Consider the following 23,569-nt stretch of genomic DNA (forward strand, 5'->3'; position numbering starts at 1 on the left):
AAAATATGACCCCCTCCTGCTTCTACCAGACTTTCATGTCCCTCTTGTCATCCAAAGGGCGCCTTTACCTGCCCATCCTCATTTGTGTGCTCACTACTGCCGCCTCATCTGGTCACTCTCCTTTTTGAAGAACATGTCTGGAACAGGGCTGGTCCTCAGAGGGTACTCCTCCTCACTGTCTGCATCCTCAACCACTCCTACCATTTTGCTTAGTCTCTGCCTGAGACACCCCCACCATCCCTTTATGTCTAGGCCCAGGCCTCTCTGTGAGCTTAGACTCCTATATCCAGAGGCAGTGATTCACATATCATAGCATGTGCATAATACTGAAACATGATATGAAAATGAGCGCGTTTGGATATAGGAACCTAATCACCTATTCAAAGTGCTGGCTGACACACTGATGAGCAGGATAGACACGAATGTCAACCTCATCAGGCTGTCATGGGCGCCTAGCACAGCTTGGGCAGGACAAAACAACCGTGCCTCTGTAACCCAGCCCACAAGGCAGACTCTCTGCTCCTTTGCTTTCCACTCAAGTAAAAGCTCAAGAGTCATCCTTAACACTCTCTTCTAATTTTTTAACTCCAAATACATACAAAAATACAAATACATACACGCACAATTACCCACACACTGACATATGTACATACCTTGTACGTATTTGCAAAGGAGGGAAGAGAAACAAGGAACTATCAATCTCTAACACTAGTCTCCTCTCTGGTTAAAGTTTACACCAACCTCGTCTCACTACATGCAGACAGAGACCAAGCCTTTCGCATCTTTATTAGTAACTTCCACCCACCACTTCCATCTTTTAAACTGCTTTTTCTTGGAGCGCAAGGTCCACACACCAACTGTGATTCTCAACTACTTGAAATTTTCACTCTCTATTTTTTTAACCACAAACTGTTTTGAAACCCAAGAGCACTGTGAAATAAGGGCAAATCCCTGCTCCAAAGCCTGACCATGGTGTTGACAAAGTTCTAAAGCTCTGCGGCTGCTGGTAATTCCCCTATTTTGCTTTCACAGCAACACGGTAGACAAAATTATACATGGGTCCAAAAAAAAAATCATCATATTCTCCATCAACTAATACCCTTCTGTTACTCAAGAATTATAACATTTCTTCCCTGCTCTCTAGTTAGTCAATATTTCTCAGTAACCCTTGTCTCGCTCTCTTACTACTCACACACAGAGCATGAAAATTGCTACAAGTCTTTTATCCTTTGCACTCAAGGCAGGTCACCCCATTTCTTTCTTCTCTTATACAGGTTTTCTTCCCTCTTCTGGCAAATCCTATTTTCCTCGATGCCCAGATGCATTTCTAGAATCCTCAAAGTTCTTATAACAAAACCGGGAAAATGCATGTTTATTAATCAGGCTGACAACAAACCAAGAGGCTTTACCTCATTTGCAGCATTTCTCCCTCATCTGGCAAGTATTATGCCGGCTCGCCTTGACTTGATTACAAATTTTTAATGAGAGATAAAAACCAAGTGTAAAAATAGCCTGACACGAAACATTCCGGAGCACATTTTTCACTACTTTGTCTCATATTCATGGGGTCAAACCCTCAAGCGGGCATTCTTCCCTATGGAGAAACTCTAGTAAATGATTTGAGCCTCACGGGATGTTCCACATAGGAGGGATTGCTTTACCTGGTACTTGGGAAGCTGCTCCTTCGCATTTTGTAAAGACCCTCCCAAAGAACCATGGTAGGAGAGGTTGCTGCTGTTGCTGCTGTTGCTGCTGCTGCTGCTGCTGCTGCTGCTGCTGCTGCTGCTGCTCCCACCGCCACCACTGCTTCCTTGGCAGCACTTGGCGGACATTTTAATGGGGCCATCCTCTGTTTTCTGGGTTAAGAGAGACAGGCACGATCAGTGCTGCTGGGAAGGTCAGGTTTCCCCCAAACGCCCTTCACTGGGAATTCCTTTGTTTAAACAATCTGTCATGTCATGTATAAGTGGCATCAAAATCCAGCTTTTTCCTTTCCATGGTTTCCCCCTTTTCATTGGTGACAAAAATGTGGTTATTGAGAGTTTATGATATTTTGGGTGGGGGGATGCTGATGAGGGTACTAGAATGAAGGTGAGGTTTATATATTAAGATTTTATTCTGCTTAAATTGGTTAATTCATATTAATTCATTTTAATTCATATTTTAAAATCATCAATGTGGGGCCTCCCCGGTGGCGCAGTGGTTGAGCGCTGGGTTGCGAAGCTGCCCGCGGCCTCTGCAGCGCCGGTTCGATCCCCGGCTGCTCCCCGGCCACCGGAGGAGGGTCCCACATGGCGCGCAGACCTCTCCTGCCGCCCGCTGCTCCCCTCAGCAGTGTACTTCGGTCCTTCTGCCTGCTCTGCTCCCCGCTCTGGCTCTGGTGAATTCTCTCACCCTCCTGCGCTTCTGACTGTACCCAGTGCATGTATAAACAAAACAAACAAACAAACAAATAAATAAATAAATAAAACATGCCTCTATTAAAAAAAAAAAAAAATCATCAATGTGATCTGATTTTGATTCAGGTTATTTAGAAGATTTTCAGCACCGTGTAGAGTATTAATCTCTAAAACTGCTAAGGATAAAGATACTGCTTCAGATGAAAATTTTTACTAAGTAGAAGGAATTAAGAAAGGAAAACTATTAATTTGGAAGGACTAGGTTTGTGTTTTTAAAGACACGCCTACTTTACCACTACCTTAAAGGAAATAGGAAAGAAAATCATGAGGTCAAGTTTGTGAAAGATGAAGCCAAAACTCTGAAATAGTAGCTACTGTGATGCATACAGCATGTGATAGAAATGTGAACTGTAAGGTTAGGGGTTATAGAGAAATATCTTCTACAGATCCCCTAGATAGAGTTCACTGCTAACATAAAGGTATAAAGACGCACCTCTATTCATTTTAACTTTCCTCCTACAGCAAAATATATCCGTCCCTACAGAAGCCTCCTGCACTCTATGACAAGTTGTTTCTATTCTGAGTGTTGCTTTTCTGTGTGCAGCTTTTGCTTGGGAAAACATGAATGCGGCTGCAGCTTATCTAATCTCCAATGTGACAGTCACACTGGTGGTCTAATGCAAATGACTGCAGTCATATGCTTGAGACAAACTCATGATGTTTTGCCCTTGCCACTGGTTTGGGGGGAGGGGGGTTGCTGAAAATGGGAAAAGAATGCAGAAAAACACAAACTGCTGGCCCCGTCACTGCAGCCCAGGCGGCCTGTGGAGGGGCGCTGGACATTCTGCGCACGAGCCTGCCCATCACACCTCTGCAGGTCCAGCTGTTACTCAGCACCACCTAGGCTAGAAACACAGCCCCTGGGAGAGGCCAAGGTAATGTGAGGTCCACACTGGCCTTGAAGTGCTCTGGCTAAGGTTACAACACACCGAGCAGGCTGCAGTGGAGATAGCTCCTGATGCGGGGAGCACTGGCCTGACTCACCTCCTCGCAGCCCAGCACGCGTAACAGGCCTCTGGGGACCTAAGTTGCCTTTTTAGCTCAGTGAGGCCCTTCCCGGAAAGCTGAAGTCCCAGACTCCAGTGTCATCACCGCTCTGATGGAGGACTCCTAGTCCTGTGCCCTCTGAAAAGCGGTGAGAATGTTTTGCCTTCTACCTGTTACCACCCCAGGAGCCCCTGGGAGGAATGTGGGTGTTCAGCCATCTGTGCGAGGACTTTGGGGGAAACCAGAAATGATGGGGGAAATCAGGGAGAACCACGTCCTGTCCACCAAACAAAGGTCAAGCACTGGCTCACCTAAACTTTGATATAAATCTGCCATGGAAGCCCACAGGTGACTCGCCTGAGACTCCGCAGCCCTCCCTCTACCCACCTAACAAGCGCAACAACTACTGTAATGATTAGCTCCTGGCGAAATTCCACTTCAAAGCACTGTGGCATCCACCCAGCTAAACTGTCTCTAACCAAACAATCCCTTCCTGCAGAAATGATCCCTATCAAAGGCAGGAAAACAGCTCCTTGGCCTAATGAGACAAAAACCGTGATACAAACTATTCATTTACCTCCACAGGCTCTAAACTGGTAGAATTTGGTCAGAACAGGCAGCAAAGTGCTGAACATGAAGACAGGAAGTGCAAATGGATTTATTTAAGCTGCAGGCATCTGAATAACTACTAAAAAGAGGATGGAGGGACTAGCGGTGACAATACGGAAGTACTTTGGAATAGTGTCCTGAAGACTTACAGAGGACCAGCCTCGGCTCCTCACCTGACATGTCACTTGCGCCTTTCTGTTCTGGCTCCAAGGGTCCCCCCAGAGCTGCCCTGTCTCATTCCACCCCTGGTGCCCCCACATCCCAGGCCAACCCCACACCACCACTCCGCCCTACACAAACACACACATCTACCCCAAAAACAGTGGTTTCCTTGGTGAGTGAGTTTGAGAAGCAATCCACTTTGATTGGTAGCGCACTGAAGCCCTAGAGTGAAGAAAGCTATTAAATTTTGGTTAACCCAGTACTAAGTATCTCTCTTACTATTTAGGAGAAACATTGGACCGAATGATATAGTACCGTCCCTTAGGCTAATACCTTATGAAATTTAGAGTTCTCAGTTTTCCCATTACAAGGCTCATACTTGGCATCAAAATCCTACTAGATTGAAGTCACCACCAAACTCGCTCCTATTTACAGTTGCAATACACTGCTTAGCGTCCGTCATGATTGTGGGTTAACAGATTTACCTGTGTATTAATAAAAATACAAATGTGGGAGTGGGGAGGGGTCTTTGTTTATGTTAGTTCTGAACCATGAATAGCAAGGTACAATATAACCCAAGGAAAGGAATACAGATTAATAAGTGACTCGACGGTGGTTAGAAGCACACCCAAAAAAGATGACAGCAGATCCACATTTCATACCTGAGTTGCTGCGTCTTCAATCTTGTGAACAGCTTTAGAATCAAACAGGACTTGCCTGCCTCTCCTTTCACAGTCCTGGTAAACTATCAGGCGAATCTCATTCAGATCAAACTCTGAACATGACCAACTGTGGATCAAAAGGGAGACAAAAGTCACGTTATCTTCAGCACTTGGGATGATCATGAGAGAGGTTTCCTGGCCAGAGCTCTGCATGCATGTCAGAAGGCTACGAGTGTGGGGCAGACCGTGAGGCCCCCCCCCCCAAGCCTGGGCAGCAGCCCTGCCTGTGGATGCCAATGGGCTGGGCAAATATTGCCAGTGTCCCCCCCTGACACAGCTGAGGGAGACTGCTGTAATCACCTGAGAGGAAGCTTTTCTTTGCAAAGCCAGATGGGTAAAGATGGGCACCAGGAACAGCAAAGATAAGCAGAAAGGCAAAACTTGGCCACGCAGGTTCTAGAGACGGCAGACCTGGGGCGTGTCCAGATTTCTGTGCCATCTGGCAGGGACCCACCTGGAGCTGGTTAGTAGAGCTATCGCCTCTCTTCCTCCCCATCCACCCAGTTCAGACCAAACTGCTAGGAATTACATTTCCTCATTTTACTATTTTCCTCTGATATAGAAGTTTGAAAACCGATGTCTCACTGTACGACACCCGCACTGCTGACAATAACAATTGGCAATGAAGGAAGCCTGGCATGTTCCTAAGCCATCGCTATAAAACTGCTCTAGACATAGGTTTGCTCTTGAGTAATAAATGATCAGTAGGCAAGAAATATAGAAATCGGAATCATTGAAAATGCACTGCCTTGGGTAGAATCAGTTATTAGTCTGTCAATCCATTCAGCACATATTTGAGAGGCTACCATGTTCCAGGCACTGAGGTCAATGCTAGAGATTCAACAACTAATTAATCAAGCCAACTTAGTCCCTGCCGTCATGGAGTATATGGTTTAGAGGGAAATATCAGGCTAATAATCAATATAAATGTGTAACTACAGACTGTCAGTTGGAGAGAGGGCAAGGTGGCTGGCAGCACCAGGACCAGGCCCCACACCTGGTGTGAAACCATGGTAAACAAAGGCTCATATGCTGAAGCCTACACTTTTTAAAAACTCAGTCTGGCTGCACAAAGGAAAACTGTGGTAGGACAAATTAGGACGGATTGCAGAAAGGTCAAATAAAATGTATTATAAGAATTCAGACTCTTCATACTGAAGGCAAGCGTGATAGCAACAGAGGGTGAGGGCATGAGAGAAGCACGTGGTCACGTTCCGTGGTGACGGGATGGGCCCTAGCAGCAAAAGGCAGCTTAGAAAACTCTGGGGAAGGAGTTTTAAGGGATGGATGATAGGGGGATAGTTAGACAGACTAACAAAAGCAAACCGTAAAGCTCAGAGACAGTATAGCTGAAGTGAAGTCAGACATATCTGCATTGAACTCCAAACTCTCCGAGCTTGCATCCCTTCATCGGCACAGTAAGAATCTCAAGCTACCCTCACAAAGCTGCTGTGGAATTTAAAGGAAATATGTCAAATGTGTCACACAGAGATTGATGCATGTCTAAAATAGTAGTAATTAATTAAGAAAGATGTTCGTGTTATGATTTTTGCTTATACTGGTACCCATCATAAACCACGCATTATTGGTTCTTTCCTTGGAGCAGTGGTGCTTCCCATGGAGCATGTTCTTTTAGGGGAACAGATTTGTTTTTTTAAATCCCAGGACTGAAAAACACAAAGTTCTGGTTGTACCTTCTTTTAACAAACTGTTCTGAGCTGCCATGCCCAGCAGCCTTTCTACTAATTTTGATAATAACATGGCAAGTTTATTTTGGAAATTGTTTTTCCTCAACTCAGTCCAGAGGTAACCCATATTCCCTCCAGACTATGTACGCAGAAATAACCACGTGAGACCCCAGCAAGGCTGAAAACCAGTCCCAAAATATACTTGCTCAACTGGTAATCAGTAACCCTTGAGCTGCTGGTGCTTATTTTTGCCAGGACAAGGTGAGAGCCTGTCTGAAGAGGACGTCAATGTGGAGAGCAGATGTGGCCATGGATGAGCCAGATTCCTTGACCAGAGCTGGCTGCTCTGAGTACTAGTCCTGGAGTCAGATCCTGTCAGTTACACCAAGAAAGTCCTGATACCCAGACCACTATGTTTTAAAATTATGTAAGATCATTACAAACACCCTCTGAAATTATCGTACGCAGTACACATGGTGAAGTTATTAAAAATGACAGAGCAAGAAAGATTTCATTGCCTTATTTCCTTGTTCAACCTATTTTGCCCCAACAATTACATTTTGCAAGAATAGCATTATAATTTATTAAATCCTCATTTTTGAGGGATAACGCTGACTCAAATATTCATCAAATTGAGGACAGCCTGCCTAGTAGAGCTAAACTTTAATAATAATCACAATTTATTAAATACTCCTTATTTATTAATTTTAAAAGATGGAAATAAAAAACATGGGAAGTGTGTACATTAGGTTATCCTTTTTTTTTTTTTTTTAACCCAAGTACCTTAAAAAAGTATTTTATAAAGTGCCAGGAAAATGCTATTCTCCTTCCACAGGAATATTGTTTTTGGTTTAAGACCTAGTTATAATTTTGACTTTCCCCAACACTAACCTTAGGGGAAGACAGTGGAGGACTTTGGTAAAGGAAATGCAGGAAGACAAAGCTTAAATGAGTTCTTCAGAAAGAGACAGCTCTGCCCCCTACTGGATTTCTAGCCGTGGGGAAGCCCCCCCGCAAGCAGCACTGGTAGGAGCCACTGAGAAGATCAAGTGGGATAATCTGCAGAGATTGCCCAGCGTCCAGCCTTCTCCCTACCATGCCTGGACAGCTGGGGCTTCTATTCACTTCATGTTCGCACTCACTTCAACATTCAATCAGCAGTTTCTGTGGCGCCTCTGCCAACACCAACCCTGACCCCAGAGGCTTTACTAAGGGCAACTCTCTGCAGGTTTCAGAGATGCGTGAACATTACACCTGGGGTTTTTGCCTTAAAAAATGACTATTTTAGGAAAAATGTATTCGAATCAGAACAACGTCATTCTTTGCTTTTGCTGAAAGCGAGGAAAGAGCACTCCCTGGGGCATCGGGGACAGGCCATTATGTGTTCACTTTATGGTCAGAGCTATATGACCTGCAGCAGAAGAAAATAAGATAATGTGTCTACATTTTCTTATTGTAAATTTAAACAAAATGATTTATATGGACCCCTTTCGGTTTCAAAATCCCACAATGCTAAGTTTTCCTTCTTTGGAATGGAAACCGGGTTTTACTTCTGGAACTGGGTATCTATAGCAGGAAGCAAGTGGCCAAAGTCTAGCTTACTTACCATAAAAATAGAATTTTATTTAATATGTATATAAACCTGTGCTTGGGCTCAACTGTATTCCCCCTCGAAATGTACTCAAGCCCTAATTCCCGGTATCTCTGAATACCATCCTGTTTGGAAACAGGGACTGTGCAGATGCAGTAAGTTAAGATGAGGTCAGACTGCATTAGGATGAGCCCTGATCTAATGACTGGAGTCCTCAAATACACAGGGAATTTGGGCCTAGACACAGATGGAAGATGGCTATGTGATGACAGAGACAGACTGGAGTTGTGCTACTAGAGGTTAGGAAGGTCAAGGGATGCTGGCATTAGGTGGCACAATAAATAAGAAATATGTAAATCCCTATGCTCAAGGAATAAAACTCTAGAAGGGGCAGTCATGTAGGTAACTAGATGAAAACAACAGGGCAGGGCAGAAGATAGAGAGCAAGAGGGGAAATCAGAAAAATCCCTGGGTGAAGCAATATATGAATAATGAAGTTAAGAAGGCTGACAAGGGTCAGACATGCAATGATGAATGGCGAGTCCCTGCAAACTAAGAGCAGAGCTCAAACACAAAAAGCCAAATGGTACAATGTCAAAGTCTTGAGCGGCTGGAATATGTCTCCTGCAGAGAATTACAGGAAAAGAGGCTGCAGAGACAGCTTAGGGCTACATGGGGGTGGAGGATGGGAGGTACTGCTAGGATGCTGTGCCAGAACTTCGTTCTATGAGCAGTGGCATGCCATTCTAACTTTCTGAGAAAGAGAATGACATGATCTGGCTTGCATTTTAGGGGAGAGCAAAACTACCTTGAAAAAGCCATTTTCAGGACACATGGTATGGAGGTAGTGGCCCACATACCTAGGGTTTCCTCAGTCATGGCTAATAAGGAACAGAACAGTAGGTATGTGGTTTGTTGCAGGGAAACTTGCTGCCTCCTGCAGACCAGTTCTAATGTTGGTGTCTGATTGTGCTCTTGAACTTTTACAGGAATCAGGCTAGAAATGGACCCAATGGAACACGAGGGGGCATGAGCTTTGGAAAAAGAATACTTTGAAAGTGTTCCCCCTCTTGTTCTGGCACAAGGACACAATCCTACATCATCAGAAATCAGTTCACAAGAAGAGCTTAAGGCAGCAGTCTTATGACCCAGAGATGTGAATGCTTTAAGAGTCAGGAATGGCAAGAAATGTTAACTGGCCCAAGGAAAGGTAAAAAACGATACAGAACAAGTAATACCAACCAAAAAACACACCAAAATTGCAAACATTACCCATCTAACAAGTAGCCCCTGCACTGGAACTAGGTGCCAAACTTTCTTCCCACACTGGGATAAAACAGTGAACAAATCAAACTCCTGCTCCTATGCAACTTTCTAGATCTATGATGACATTTTCCAGCCACTCTTAAGCCCTATGCTGTGTTCTTTTCTCTACCATCCCTGACGACCTCCCTTTCTCTCTCTCTCTCAAAAAAAAAAAAAAAAGTTATAAAGTACAAACAGAAACACTTTCAAAAGGTTTGCTCAATAGCAGTAAGGAGGTCCTAATGACTATTACCTGAAAATAAAAAAAAAAAAAGACTAAGGGTAAAAGGAAAAATTAGGCTTCAGCTGTAGTCAGAATTCACTGTCAGCACAAATTTACATTATTTCCCACCAGTAACAAGCTATTTATTTCAAGGAAAAAAGTTATGTGAATAGATGGCAGTAACAAATTTAGAATTCATTTATTTTTTGCTAGGCTAGTGCTCTCAGGAGACAGCTAGGAGGAAAATCAATTAGTTACAAATTAGTTGACTTTCCTTTCTTCCCCTATTTTGTACTGACTGGGTCTTAGTTTCACAAATTGCCTGGTTTAGTTTCAGAAGAAATGCAGGAGAATTCACCACTGAATTGCTATCCTGTGATCAAGAATATAGTAATAAACAAGTGCTTAAGGATTCCAGATCTCGGGGCCTCCCTGGTGGCGCAGCGGTTGATCGCTGGGTTGAAAAGCTGCCCGCAGCCTCTGCAGCACGGGCTTGATCCCTGGCCGCTGGGTGAGGGTCCCACATGGCATGCAGACCTCTCCTGCTGCCTGCTGCTCCCCTCAGCAGTGTACTTCGTCAGTCTGCCTATTCTGCTCTCCTCTCTGGCTCTGGTGAATTCTCTCACCCTCCTGCGCTTCTGACTGTACCCAGTGCTTGTATAAATAAATAAATGAATCTTTAAAAAAAAAAGGATTTCATGTCTCATCAAAAGCTTTAATACATAATGCTGACCTAATGATATCATTTAAATATGATTCCAATTAAATGTACACCATTTGTTTTTTACCAAAACAGATTTATATTGGATGGTGGCTGAATGGTTTTCTGTGTTTAACAAAATAGGTGACATGTAACTCTATTATTCCTTTTGTAAGAGAAATGTATGGAATGAAAGAATAAATCCCTATGATCAGTGATGTGGTGTGGAAAGAGCTCTGTAACATGACTCCCAAAGCACACTCCTGCATTCATTCTTTGCACATACTCTCAGCACCTGTCTCCTACCCAGGTGCCATGTGTGATTCTGGGAACAGAAATTAACTAGATCCAGGGGCCTCATTGGTGGCACAAGGGGTTAAATCTCAGCACTAGGAAGCTATCTGCAGCCACTGCAGCACGAGTTGGATCCCCGGCATGGGAGGTGACCCACATGGCACAGCAGACCTCTCCTGTCTCACCCTCTGCTCCCCTCAGCAGTGTATTTCAGTAGATCTGCCTGTTCTGCTCCCCACTCTGGTGAATCCTTTCACCACAACCCCTCCTCCGCCCCACACCTCTGGCCTATACTCCAGCTCTTGTATGCATAAATAAATAAAATAAATCTTTTAAAAAAGAAGAAAAATTAACTAGATACAGTTCCTACCTCAAAATGCTTACAGTCTGATGTGGGAAGGTCAACATATAACAAATAAGTAAAATGTGCTGACACAGGTACTGAGAAGAACGTCTGAGTGGCTTAAGGGAATTTGAAGGTTGAAGAGGTCAGGTCCGCATGGTGGGGGTGAGGGATGGGTACAAGTCACAGAGGCTGTGATGCTGGGACAGATTAGTATCAGCAGGGTAAAGAGAGCCCCTAACTCTAATTCTGCCACTTTCACAACCCAGATGAAGAAAGCACTTTTCCTAAATTATCTGCCTCATCTATCTCACAAAATTATCTGCCTCATCTATCTTACTTATTCTCTGAGAATAAGTGTGAAATAAGTATGAAATAAGTATTCTCAGAGAATAAGTATGAAAGTGCTTGTAAAACTGGAAAGCATAATTCAAAGCTGAATTCAGTCACACAATCCTTCAACCCATATCCTCCATGCCAGAAGTTTCAGAGTTAAGAATTTTTGAAAGACGCTTATATCACGTATTATATAATCCCTCCTTCAGGGCCTGGTGTAATCAAATCACAAAATCAAACAAATTAATATTTCACCAGCCTAAGTTATGCATATTTATGCTAAGTGGATTAGACAGAGGCTATAAATAGCCTCATAGCAGTTCAGGTCAGTTTCAAAAATTTTTTCAAACATTTTAGGATCTTGGACTTGTAGGATAAGAGATTGTTGACCAATTTGTAATGCTTACTATGTTTGAGCGAAGGTCAAAAGACTGGAATAAGTAACATTCAGGTCCCCCACATTTTCCTGAATGTAGCCAATCCCTAACAAAGATGACCGTCCAAGTTTATGTGCAAGTAGGTTGTGACTTTCTGCCCCCACTGAAACAATGCTATAAATGGATGCAAGGGTCACAAGCTAAAGCCACATAAATCTTTATGCAATGTGTTCACACAGCAATGACCCAACATTGAGTCACACTACAGCTTAAGGTTTGAGTGCTGTCAAGAAGGAACTATGAGGTATAGAAGAGGAAAAAGAATTTCTTCCTTCTTTCCTGTGCTCATGGTCATGTCTGGTCAAAAATTGAAAATGGGCAAAGTGTGTGTGTGTGTCACTTAGGGAACCACAACCCACACCCCACACACTGCCCCGGGTCACCCCAAAACCAACAAAACAGCAGAGCCTGCCTGGATTCTAGGCAGGACCCACACAGTCTGATTCCATGTCACACACCACCTCAGTCCAATGTCTCCTCTTCTGTATACTGATGCTTTGGGGCTCAAATCCTTCCAACTCTAATACACGAAACCCCCAAATTATCTATTAGGCCTGTGAAGCAAAAATAAGAATAGATGACCTCAACCAGACACCAGGAGAGCCATCTTAAACAAATTATCTACATCATCACAATGCACCCCTTTATTGCCCTAGATGTTCTCTAAGCTTTGATAAGCACACTTTCAATATAAACACATACCTAATAGAACTTTCAAAAGATGCTAACAAGATTTGTAGAGGAAAGAGTAAATTCTTCTGAGGTAAGAGGGCATTGAATGGGGAGGTCACTGTGCCAAACGAGAGCCCATCTTGGCTAGTTTTCCCAGTTTGCTGTTAATAGTTTCTTCTTTTTCCCCCTTAAAAACTCCATAATCTCTAAATATGGTTCACATTTTCCCAAGTGGTTCCTTTAATTTTTAAAAGAGCACTAGGGCCTCCCTGGTGGCGCAAGGGGTTAAGATGCAACCCAGGAAGCTATCCGCAGCCACTGCAGCACCAGTTCGATCCCTGGCCAGGGAGCTACCCACATGGCAAGGCAGACCTCTCCTGTCTTGCCCACTGCTCCCCTCAGCAGTGTATTTCAGCCAGTCTGCCTGTTTTGCTCCCCACTCTGTCTCTGGTGTATCCTCTTACCCCCTGTGCCTCTGGTCTAAACCCTAGCTCTTGTATGTATAAATAAATAAATCTTACCCAAAAAATTAAAAAAAAATAAAAAAGCACTATTTGCTTTTCACAAAGATGGTGCCAGAAGCAAAGGAAGCCCTGGTCCCTCTCAAGACTGAAGCCAAAGTAAAAGTTTTGAAGCCAAGAAAGCGGTGCTGAAAAGCATCCGCAGCCACAATACAGATCCACATGTCACTCGCTGTGTGGGGGCCAAAGACACTGCGGCCACAAAGGCAACCCAAACACCCTGAGAAGAGCACCCCCAGGAGAAATAAGCTTGACCACTGTGCCATCATCAAGTTTCTTCTCTCTGACCACCATGAAGAAGAGAGAAACAACAACACACTTGTGTTCATGATGGGCGTCAAGGTCAAAGGCACAAGATCAAAGTCTGTGGCCAAGATGAATGCCTGATGAGACCTGATGGGGAGAGGAAGGTGTATGTTCAACTGGTTCCTGACTAGGATGCTTTGAATGTTGCCAACAAAACTGGGATCCTCCCATTGGGTCCAGGTGGCTAATTCTGAATTTGTTTCCCTATTAAAAAAAGAGCACTATTCATTTTTTTCTGATATCTATAAACAGAAACTACCTGTATCTAAAAAAGTTTCACTGATTATTTCAATCCATGCATTAATTTAATATCGCTGCGCTAATTCTTCTATACTCTTGTCAACATAACTAAAACAGTTAACATGCATGACTATATACCAGAATTACTGAAATGCATAAGTGCTCTGCTAAAAGTTAACTTGCTTCAACATGATTTCATATCTTTTCCTGAAGGTAAGAATTTTCCCTCCCCTGGCCCAGGGAAACTGTATACTAATAGCAGATAAATAGATTTTGAAGAAAATATTCAAGATATTGCTTTATATGCTAATTTTAGACGTACTCATCATACATATGTTATGCATGATTACATTATGTCACCATAATATGTTAATACTTCAATTTTCCTAGGTTTCCGGAGGTCAAAAGCTTGATCTCTATATAAAGTCTTTCACTTGCAAAATAAGAAAGCTAAGCTAAATAGAAAGTTAAACATCTCGGGTTATAAAATATCTCTGAAATATCTCTATCCCTGGTTAGGGGGGCCTCCCAGGTGGCGCAGCAGGTTCAGCGCAGCGCTGTGAAGCTGTCTGCAGCCTCTGCAAAGCCAGTTCGATTCCTGGCCAGCCAGGGAGAGTCCCACATGGCGTGGCAGACCTCTCCTGTCTTGCCCGCTGCTCCCCTCAGCAGTGTACTTCAGTCCTTCGCTTGTTCTGCTCTCTGCTCTGTCTCTGGTGAATTCTCTCACCCTCCTGCGACTCTGGCCTGTACCCCAGTGCTTGTATAAATAAATCTTTAAAAAAAAAAAAAAAAAAGAAATGGGTAGAAACACACATATTCCTTGACCCATCAATTCTATTTCCAGGAATTAAACCTACAGATAACTTGCATAGGCCCTAAATGACTGATTATGTACAAAAAGGTGTTTAAAGGTGGCACTGTGTGTGTTACAACACATCCATACCATGCAATGCTGTAAGATAGAATGACAAATTAAGAAGCACCTTACTTAATTACATAAGCTCTAAAACATCATTTTAAGTGGAAAAATATGCAAAACACTGTATATAGAATACTGGCATGCATCTATAAAAAAGGAAAAAACCAGTAGGGGAAAAATTCTGGATTTTATTGTATATGCTTAGAGTATCTCTAGAAAGATATATAAGGAATTGCTAAGGCTGGCTGTGTCTGCAGTAGCAAGTTGGGTTGCTGAGAGAGGGGGATGAGCAGAGGACTTCACCAAATAGTGAGGCTATGATGTGCCCAATAGACTGTACCATGCAGCCTAGGTTTGCAGCAGATGCCACCACCAAGACTCCTGTAATTACAAGCTATGACAACTACACTATGACAAAACTGCCTAGCGACATATTTCTCAGAATATATACTCATCGTGAAGCAACACAGGACTGAACACTCTTCACGGAGGACAGGGAGAGGCTTCCGGAGTCCTCTCTCTAGCTATGTGACTTTGGGGAGCCTCTTTGTTCCTAACTAACCTCATCTGCAAAATGGAGAGGACAGAACCCACTTCCTAAGTTTGTTCTGATGATTAAATGTAAAGTGCTTACACTTAGCTAGGCACACACTGTGTTGTAAATACTCAGACTTAGTGCCTTTTGACTATCTAATCATATAACTATACCAAATAATGAAATTGAGGAATACAGCAGGAACACCCTATTTTTTTTAACCCATCAAAGACTCTATTATTACCTTAAGATAAACAACCTTAATTACTATTTGCTTTAGAGGGTTCTTGGTAGCTGAAGCACGAGGCAGTGGGTGAACTCCTACAGGGAAACCACCTTAATGAATTCAAGGCATTCAGATTCAGTTTCAAGTATGTTGTTTGGACTCAGACAATGACATTTATTGAGCTTTCTTCTCAGCATTCATATATCACATTTTCTTGCCCTTCATTCCCTGGTTCCCTGAAGGACAGGACAGAGTTTCTTTCTAAAAAAGTAATCCCTCTTCTCATTTATTAAACCTATTTTCATGGTTTTGGGTTTGTTACTGCTGTTCCAGTGCTACAGCAAACTGATTTCCATCATGCTAAGTCACTGCCTTCTTTTTCACTGCATAACCTCCAAGAGACACAAGTTCCAGAAGGTCTGATGTTTGGACCCAGGCAGAGGAAGTCTAGTGATCAGAGCTACACACACACATACAAATAATTGCCTAACACTTTAGAGTTTGCCAAACACTTCTACTGAATTCACCTGAGCTGACCTTCATCCATGCCCTGGGAAAGCCTGTATTATATAATCTGTTTTACACAGAAGGTAGGAGACTTTGGCAAAATTATAACCAGTAAAATATTAGGACTCAAGCCAATGTCTCCTGACTCCCAATTCTGTGCTCTTCCAACTTCACTAGACTATCACTTTAACATCAACAGAACAAGCCAGGGTAATGCCCTCTGCCTTCCACCTCCTAGGGCTTCCCTCTGCTTTTCTTTCTAAGGTGTGCAAACATGTTACATTTGAAAAATAAAAATGCTTAGTGATGCAGTGTTAAGAGGAAAAGCAGCACACAGAAATGTTTACAGTATGACCTCAGCTATGTTTTAAAAATGTTATCAAGAGCTAAAAAGAAACTTCTCTAAAGAGGAAATGCAAATGGCCAACAGGCATATGAAAAAATGTTCAACATCACTTGTTATCAGGGAAATGCAAATCAAAACTACCATGAGATACCATCTTACACCAGTGAGAATGGCACATATTAAAAAAACTAGCAACAACAAATGCTGGCGAGGGTGTGGAGAAAAAGGAACTCTTCTGCACTGTTGGTGGGAGTGCAAACTGGTCCAACCACTGTGGAGAGCATATGATCCAGCAATTCCACTCCTAGGTATTTACCCAAAGGACACAGAAACATCAATTCCAAAGAATACCTGCACCCCTATGTTTATAGCAGCACTGTTTACAATAGCTAAGCTTTGGAGACAACCCAAATGCCCAAAAATAGATGACTGGATCAAGAAGATGTGGTACATATATACCATGGAATATTACTCAGCATTCAAAAAAGATAAACACATGCAATTTGCAGCAACATGGATGGCGCTGGAAGGGATCATGCTCAGCGAAATAAGCCAAAAAGAAAAAGAAAAATACCGGATGGTCTCACTCATAGCAGGAATCTAGAAAACTTAAATAAGGGACCAGGAAAATGAATAACTATAAGAAAGTGAAAATCAAAATCAACAAAAAACTATGAACCAGAGACACTTTTAGGGGGGCGGGGGCGGGAAGGGAGGGATTGGGGTCAGAATGGGGGGGCTGCAATTGTATGGGGAATATAAAAATAAAATTTATTATTTAAAAAATAAATAAATAAAGTCCACAAAAAAAAATTAGCCCATCACAAAGGATTCATCTTCCTAATATATAAAGAACAACCAGAAATCAATAAAAAGACTTGATAACCTACTGGGAAGTGGGCAGAGATGCAGAGTTCACAGGAAACAAGAGCACCTTTAAGCATAGGGAATTAAGCCTCACTCTTAGAAAGGGAAAGCAAATTAAAATCAGACACCTAGTAGACTGACAAAAATGCCAGAAGTTAAACACAAAATAGTACGACTATATGAGGAGCATAAGTTGCCACAGCTATCATAATTACAAGTACATCTAACTCTGGACCCACAATGCCACTTCTGGACTGAATAGACTAAAACACGTGACTGCAGCATGTTTGCTAAGAGCAAAAGACTGGAAACAACTGGAGAAGGCACCATAGGGGCAAAGGAAAGCAGTTATATAATATTCACACAACAAAATACCAAGCAGCCTTTGAAACAGTGAGTGCTTGAGCAAAACCCATAGATACCTGCAGATTATACTATAAAGTCCAAGCAGCAGATAGCATGCTACCTTTTGTGTAAGAAAGAAGAATGCCTACTTACTTCTGTGCAAAAGAACTGTTAATGCAATTTATAAGAAAGTAATAAAATTTATTGCCTCAAGGGGATATGGAAGAATTAAGAGGCGGGAGCACTATGTTATAAAATAATGGCATTAGCAGAAAATAACCTAAATTTTAGAAGCAATGCATTTAAGAAGATACAACAAAGCCATTAAAATATTTTTGAGAAAAGTATAACTTCAGGGTTGTATGGTTTGGGTGAAAGAATAAATAGATTAATGAAGAAGAGAGTGTCCAGAAGATTCATATATATATACATAGTCAACTGGTCCTTGAAAAAGGAGTAAAGAAATACAATGAAAAAAAAAAAAAGTCTTTTCCATAAATGGTATTGGAACAAGCAAACATCCACATGCAAAAAAATGAATCTAGAAAAAGACCTTAAATCCTTCACAAAAAATTAACTCAAAACAGATCACAGGCCTATATGTAAACTGAAAAACTATCAACCCCCTAGAAGATAATACAGGAGAAAATCTAGATGACCTCGAGCTTGGTGATGACATCGAAGGCAAAAGCCATGGCAGAAATAACTATTATATAAGATTGACTTCATTAAAATGAAAAACTTCGTATCTGTGAAAGACAATATGAGAAGACAAGTCACAGACGAGGAGAATATATTTACAAAAGGCGTTATCAGATAAAGGATGGTATCCAAAACATACCAAAAACTCATAAAGCTTAACAACAAGAAAACAAACCACCCAATTATAAAAAATGGGCAAAGAATTGAACAGACACTTCAACAAAGAAGATATATAGGTGGCAAATAAGCATATAAAAAGATGCTCTAAGGTCATATAAGGCATATGAATTAAAACAACTATTAGATAACACTATAGGCCTATTAGAGTGACCAAAATCCAAAACTGCCAATACCGACAAGAATGTGGAGCAACATGAATGAACCCTCATTCACTGTGGGTGGGAAAGTAAAATGGTACAACCACTTTGGAAGTTGGGCAGTTTCTTATAAAACTAAGCAAACACCTTCAAATGTAGCCATCAGTCCTTTGATAAATATGCAAAGAAGCTAAAAACCTATGTCCACACAAAAACCTGTACAAGGATGTTTTGCAGCAGTTTTATTGATAATTGAAAGGCTCCAGATAGTGGAGTATTGTTTGCCATTAAAAAGAAATGAACTACCAAGTTGCGAAAAGATAGAGAGAAACCTTTTTATAAAAAAGATTTATTTATTTATGCATACAAGAACTGGGGTACAGGCCAGAGGTGTTGAGGGTGAGAGACAGAGAGGGGAACAGAGACAGAGACAGAGACAGAGCGGGGAACAGAACAGAGCAGGGAACTGAAAGGAGGCAATCTGAAAAGACGACATACCGTATTATTCCAAACAAAGAACACTGTGGAAAAGGTAGAACTACGGAAGACAGTAAAAAGCTATCAGTGGCTAGGCACAATCATTTACAGGACAGTGAAAGTACTCTGTATTATAATTATGGGTACATTTCATTATACTTTTGTTAACACACAGAGAAAGTGTAATAGCAAGGGGCTCCCTGGTGGTGCAAGGGGTTAAGTCTCAGCACTATCAAGCTATCACCAGCCGCCGCAGCATGAGCTCGATCCCCAGCCAGGGAGCTACCCACATGGCGCAGCAGACCTCTCCTGCCTCGCCCGCTGCTCTCAGCAGTGTATTTCAGTAGATCCACCTGTTCCGCTCCCCACTCTGTTTCTGGTGACTCCTCTCACCCCCCTGCACCTCTGGCCTACACCCCAGTTCTAATAGGCATAAATAAATAAAATAAATCTTTAAAAAAAAAAAGAAAGAAAGTGCAACAGCAGGAAAGACCCTAATGTACACCACAGACTTGGGTGGTAAGACGTGGCAGCGGAGGGCCTGTAGAGCTCAGGAATCTACCACTCTGGTGCTTCGTGTTGACAGCAGGGAGGAGACGGTGCATGTGTGAGGACAGGTTCCAGAGGAATGAGTATTTTCTGCTCAGTTTTGCTGTGGACCTAAAAATGCTCTAAAAGTCTGTTTGAAAGGGAAGAAATTCAATGGTAAAGGGAATTTTTAAAATACAGAAACATTCAGTAATAAGCACTAGTTTTTAAGTCTGCAATGGGATTATTCCCTGAAGGTCTGGCGGCGAATTCCCCGGGAAGATGAAAACCAAGGACACATTATCGCAGCTTTGGATGGAGCCATGAAGAGTCTGTCACTGTTCAGCAGACTCTCAGGCCACCCCAACTGAGCAGGAGGAGGTGGTGAGTCCTCACACTCGCTCTCCAGAACACGCCCACTGCTCTTATGTCCTCTTGTTCTTCCGATGGGGAAAAGTGCTGATAAGAGTAGTTCACACTAAGGTGTCAGTTACTGCTGGGAGAGAACAATGCTTAAAATACAAAGAAATGAAGTTCTAATAACAGGAATTTCTGCTATTCCACAGGGCCAATGGGAGAAATCTTAAAGGGCAGACAACCTGCACAGCCCGGTGCGCAGCTGCCAGCCCTAACCCCTGGCGCATCTCCACCAGCTCCATCCCAGGAAAGACCATTTACATTCTGAAGCCAAATTATCTTTGCCCCCAAGGCAACATTTTTCTTTTTAGTATGCATACCAGGCATGTTCCTGCCTGAGGACCTCTGTACTTGCTGTTCCCTTTGTTGAGAATATACTTCCTCAAGTACCCACACGGCTTGCTCCCTCACATGGAAAAAGATTACCAAACGAGATGGTTTTGACTCCTTTGATTACCTCGGGTCTGCATATTTCTCTGACATTTTAGAGTCTCACAAGTCACTGGCAAACAGAATGTCGGAGCTGGAAGGGACCACCACCGTCAGATGGTTCCCACCCGACCCATCATCAGAATGACCCTAGAGGGCCTCCCCAGTGGCGCAGCGGTAGAGCGCTGGATTGCGAAGCTGCCCGCAGCCTCCGCGGAGCCGGTTCGATCCCCGGGTGCTCCCCAGCCACCGGAGGAGGGTCCCACATGGCGCGCAGACCTCTCCTGCCGCCCGCTGCTCCCCTCAGCAGTGTACTTCGGTCCTTCTGCCTGCTCTGCTCCCCGCGCTGGCTCTGGTGAATTCTCTCACCCTCCCGCGCTTCTGACTGTACCCAGTGCTTGTATAAATAAATAAATAAATAAATCTTAAAAAGAAAAAAAAAAAAAAGACTGAGACAGTAAAGGATTAAATAACAAAAAAAAAAAAAAAAAAAAGAAGAAGAAGAATGGCCCTAGAAACTCTCGTGTTTGTTTTAAATCGACTCGGTTTCACAGGCTCTACCTCCACGAATTTGGCTCATTGGCTCCGAAAGGCCCAAGCACCCACATTCTTAAAACACTTCACATATTTGGGGCTTACTGACCAGTCCACAGCCTCTATTTTTCTAGAAGAGAAAACAGAAACAGAGATGCAGTCACGTTCCCAAAGGCACAGAGCGTTCAAGGCAGAGATGAGCCCTCAGACCCTGAGCCCAGGGCAGAGGAAACCCCTGGATCAAAGAGACTTCCATACACCTGGTTCTCAGCTCCAGGTTCTCATATGTTAGAATTGAATTTTTAAAAAACTAGTAGCAAAAAAAAAAAAAAAAAACCTAGCATAACTGGACTGAGTCCCCTCTTTTATTTTTTCTTCAGCTGTCTTACTTAAAACAGCATGAGGCGGGCCTCCCCTGGTGGCTCAGTGGTTGAGCCCTGGATTGCAAAGCTGCCCCCAGCCTCTGCAGCACCAGTTCAATCCCTGGCCACCGGGTGAGGGTCCCACATGGCACGCAGACTGCTCCTGCCATGCCCGCTGCTCCCCTCAGCAGTCTGCCTGTTCTGTTCCCCGCTCTGGCTCTGGTGAATTCTCTTGCCCTCCCGCACTTCTGACTGTACCCAGTGCTTGTATAAATAAATAAATAAATCTAAAAAAAAAATAAACAAAACAGCATGAGGCCTGAAAGCGAAAGAATATGGTACAGAAGGAAAAGACAGGATTTTAATTCACATCTGTTGGCAAAATCCCATAGTATTTCTTAAAAAACAAACAAAAACAAAACCTCTTTAAAGTGATAAGAGAAGAATGAAACCCTTAAAGAGATAAACTTGTTGATAGGCAGACTATGCCCTAATATCCAATTTCCCATTAAACTTGAGATCCCAATAAAGGGCGGGGGTGGGGAGGGAGAGAATGGCCAGGAACACTGGTGTTTCTAGAGCCCACAGGCTGGACTGCCTTCGACGAGCTCTGGGTGGGAGTTCAATTACAGTCTTCGATGGGCCACAGGTCAGTGCCCTCACCGATTCCCACCAGGACCTGGTACATCATTGTTCAGCACTTACTCAGCTTTTGTGACGTTAACAATGAGAGGATACGGATAAGCCACAGGCTGACTCATAGAGGGAGCCGGGAATCATGGACCAGTCTGGTGAGTATTCCAGCAGACGCTGAGGAGGAACTGGAGGGAGGAAGGCTTCAGAAGCTGCCCCGTGACTGGCCTGCTGACCCCAGAGCTGGAGCAATCTGTCTTCTGTCTGGAACACTATCATTCTGACATCTGCAGCGATATGACTAATACCAAGGGCTTTCCCCTACCATGTCATCAATACTCACGATACAAAACCCAGATAAAAGTTGTCAGCCTCTGTGAGCAAGAGCACCCTCCCTTCAAACCCCCTGAACTAAGACTGCTCCCATTCATTCCCATGCGGACATGTGGTCTCAGACAGGTTTTTTAAATCTAAATCAGACCTGACCACGGCATTCCTTCACTCACTCACTCACTCACTCACTCACTCACTGACTCTCACACGAGATCTCTGAATCCCAACCATCAACAAGCAGAAACAAACTCTTTTTAACTAGTCAAGGAAAATTCCTCAGGGCACAGGAAATCAGTAAAAGGGGAAGAAAGGCAGAAAGGGCAGAAAGTGTGACAGCAATACCCAACGTGGTATGAAAGAGTTACACAGAGCAATTTACAAGCTCCCTGTGAAGTGTGTCACCAAGCACAAGGCCATCAGCTGACTGGGGTTTGGTGTTTTGTCTACGCACTTCATTCAACCTGCCCGACAGCAACATTCTCTTACGTGGTGTTAAAGCAGAAGGGTTTTCACACATTTCTACAAGAAGAACACAATGAAAAACACCCTCTTCACCAGTACGATCTGCATCAGACTTTCTTTTCATAACTTTTATTAAAATCTTCAGAATTCTTGGGTCTTTTGGCTTAGCATCTCTCTCTCTAAATCTGTGACTATTTTTGCATTTCTCAGTCAGTAATCCTAACTACTATAAAAAGTCTGGTAGTGAAATCAGTTGATTTATCTATGTAAAGAGGCTCATGAGGGAAAAGATTCTAGTTTCTGTACTTATTTTTTGGCCAAGCAACTACTACAAACAATTTAAGGATCCTTCTTTTTTAACAGAATTAGTTCATCCAAAAAGTAGGTACGTCAGCTTCATTCATTCATCTGCTCCTTCCATCCTGGTGATTCTAAAGCAGCACAAAGAATCGCTTCTGAATCCAGATTTCAAGATATGAAACTTAAAGCACCATTTACTCCGAAGTGCTTTGTTTCACTTCCTCTTCAGTGGGTGTAAGGTGTACTTTCAAAGACAAGGTTATGTCAAATTTTCTCTTGCCATCAGAGAAACAATGATTCATACATAAGCTTGGCAAATACTCCCAGATTACTCATCTATACCTAAAATGGTAGGAAAGTTTCAAAAATCAAGTTGTTTGCACCTTTTCTATGGTTGATATTTTAAGAAAGATTGGAAGTGATTTCTTAAGAATTATTCCATAGACACAGCATCACATTTCAGAGTTATTAAATTTGAATTCAGTCTTAGCATAAATTTCGTTTAATTGACAAGCCATTTAAAAGATGCCTCATCCAACAAGGTTTTTGTTGATTTTAAACCAAATGAACTCCACTACCTGTCATGCTAGAGATGAAGAAGGAAGGGAATGAAGATACAGATGTCAGACTTCTACTCTGGAATGTTTCACTGCACATGAGCCACGGGTAGGAAAATGAAAATGTTTCTTTCTGTACTGACCTGCATCATTTTTACAGTGGCCACTGTTAGGTACC

General features: G+C 42.8%; 1 protein-coding gene across 4 annotated transcripts in view; it reads right to left on the minus strand.

Annotated features, from left to right (window-relative positions):
- The window catches only part of FNIP2 (folliculin interacting protein 2), a 113,572-nt gene that overhangs the window by 52,838 nt on the left and 37,165 nt on the right, over window positions 1–23,569 (minus strand). For all 4 annotated transcript variants that reach the window (XM_037497587.2, XM_037497589.2, XM_054690454.1 and 1 more), the window contains exons 2-3: window positions 4,880–5,006; window positions 1,662–1,856 (exon numbers count right to left, since the gene is read on the minus strand). In XM_037497587.2, the coding sequence (XP_037353484.1) occupies window positions 1,662–1,856; window positions 4,880–5,006 (322 nt within the window). The remainder of the gene's footprint in view (window positions 1–1,661; window positions 1,857–4,879; window positions 5,007–23,569) is intronic.

Source organism: Talpa occidentalis, unplaced genomic scaffold (assembly GCF_014898055.3).
Source record: "Talpa occidentalis isolate TD23 unplaced genomic scaffold, MPIMG_talOcc4v2.1 talOcc4.8, whole genome shotgun sequence".
NCBI classification, from domain to species: Eukaryota; Metazoa; Chordata; class Mammalia; order Eulipotyphla; family Talpidae; genus Talpa; species Talpa occidentalis.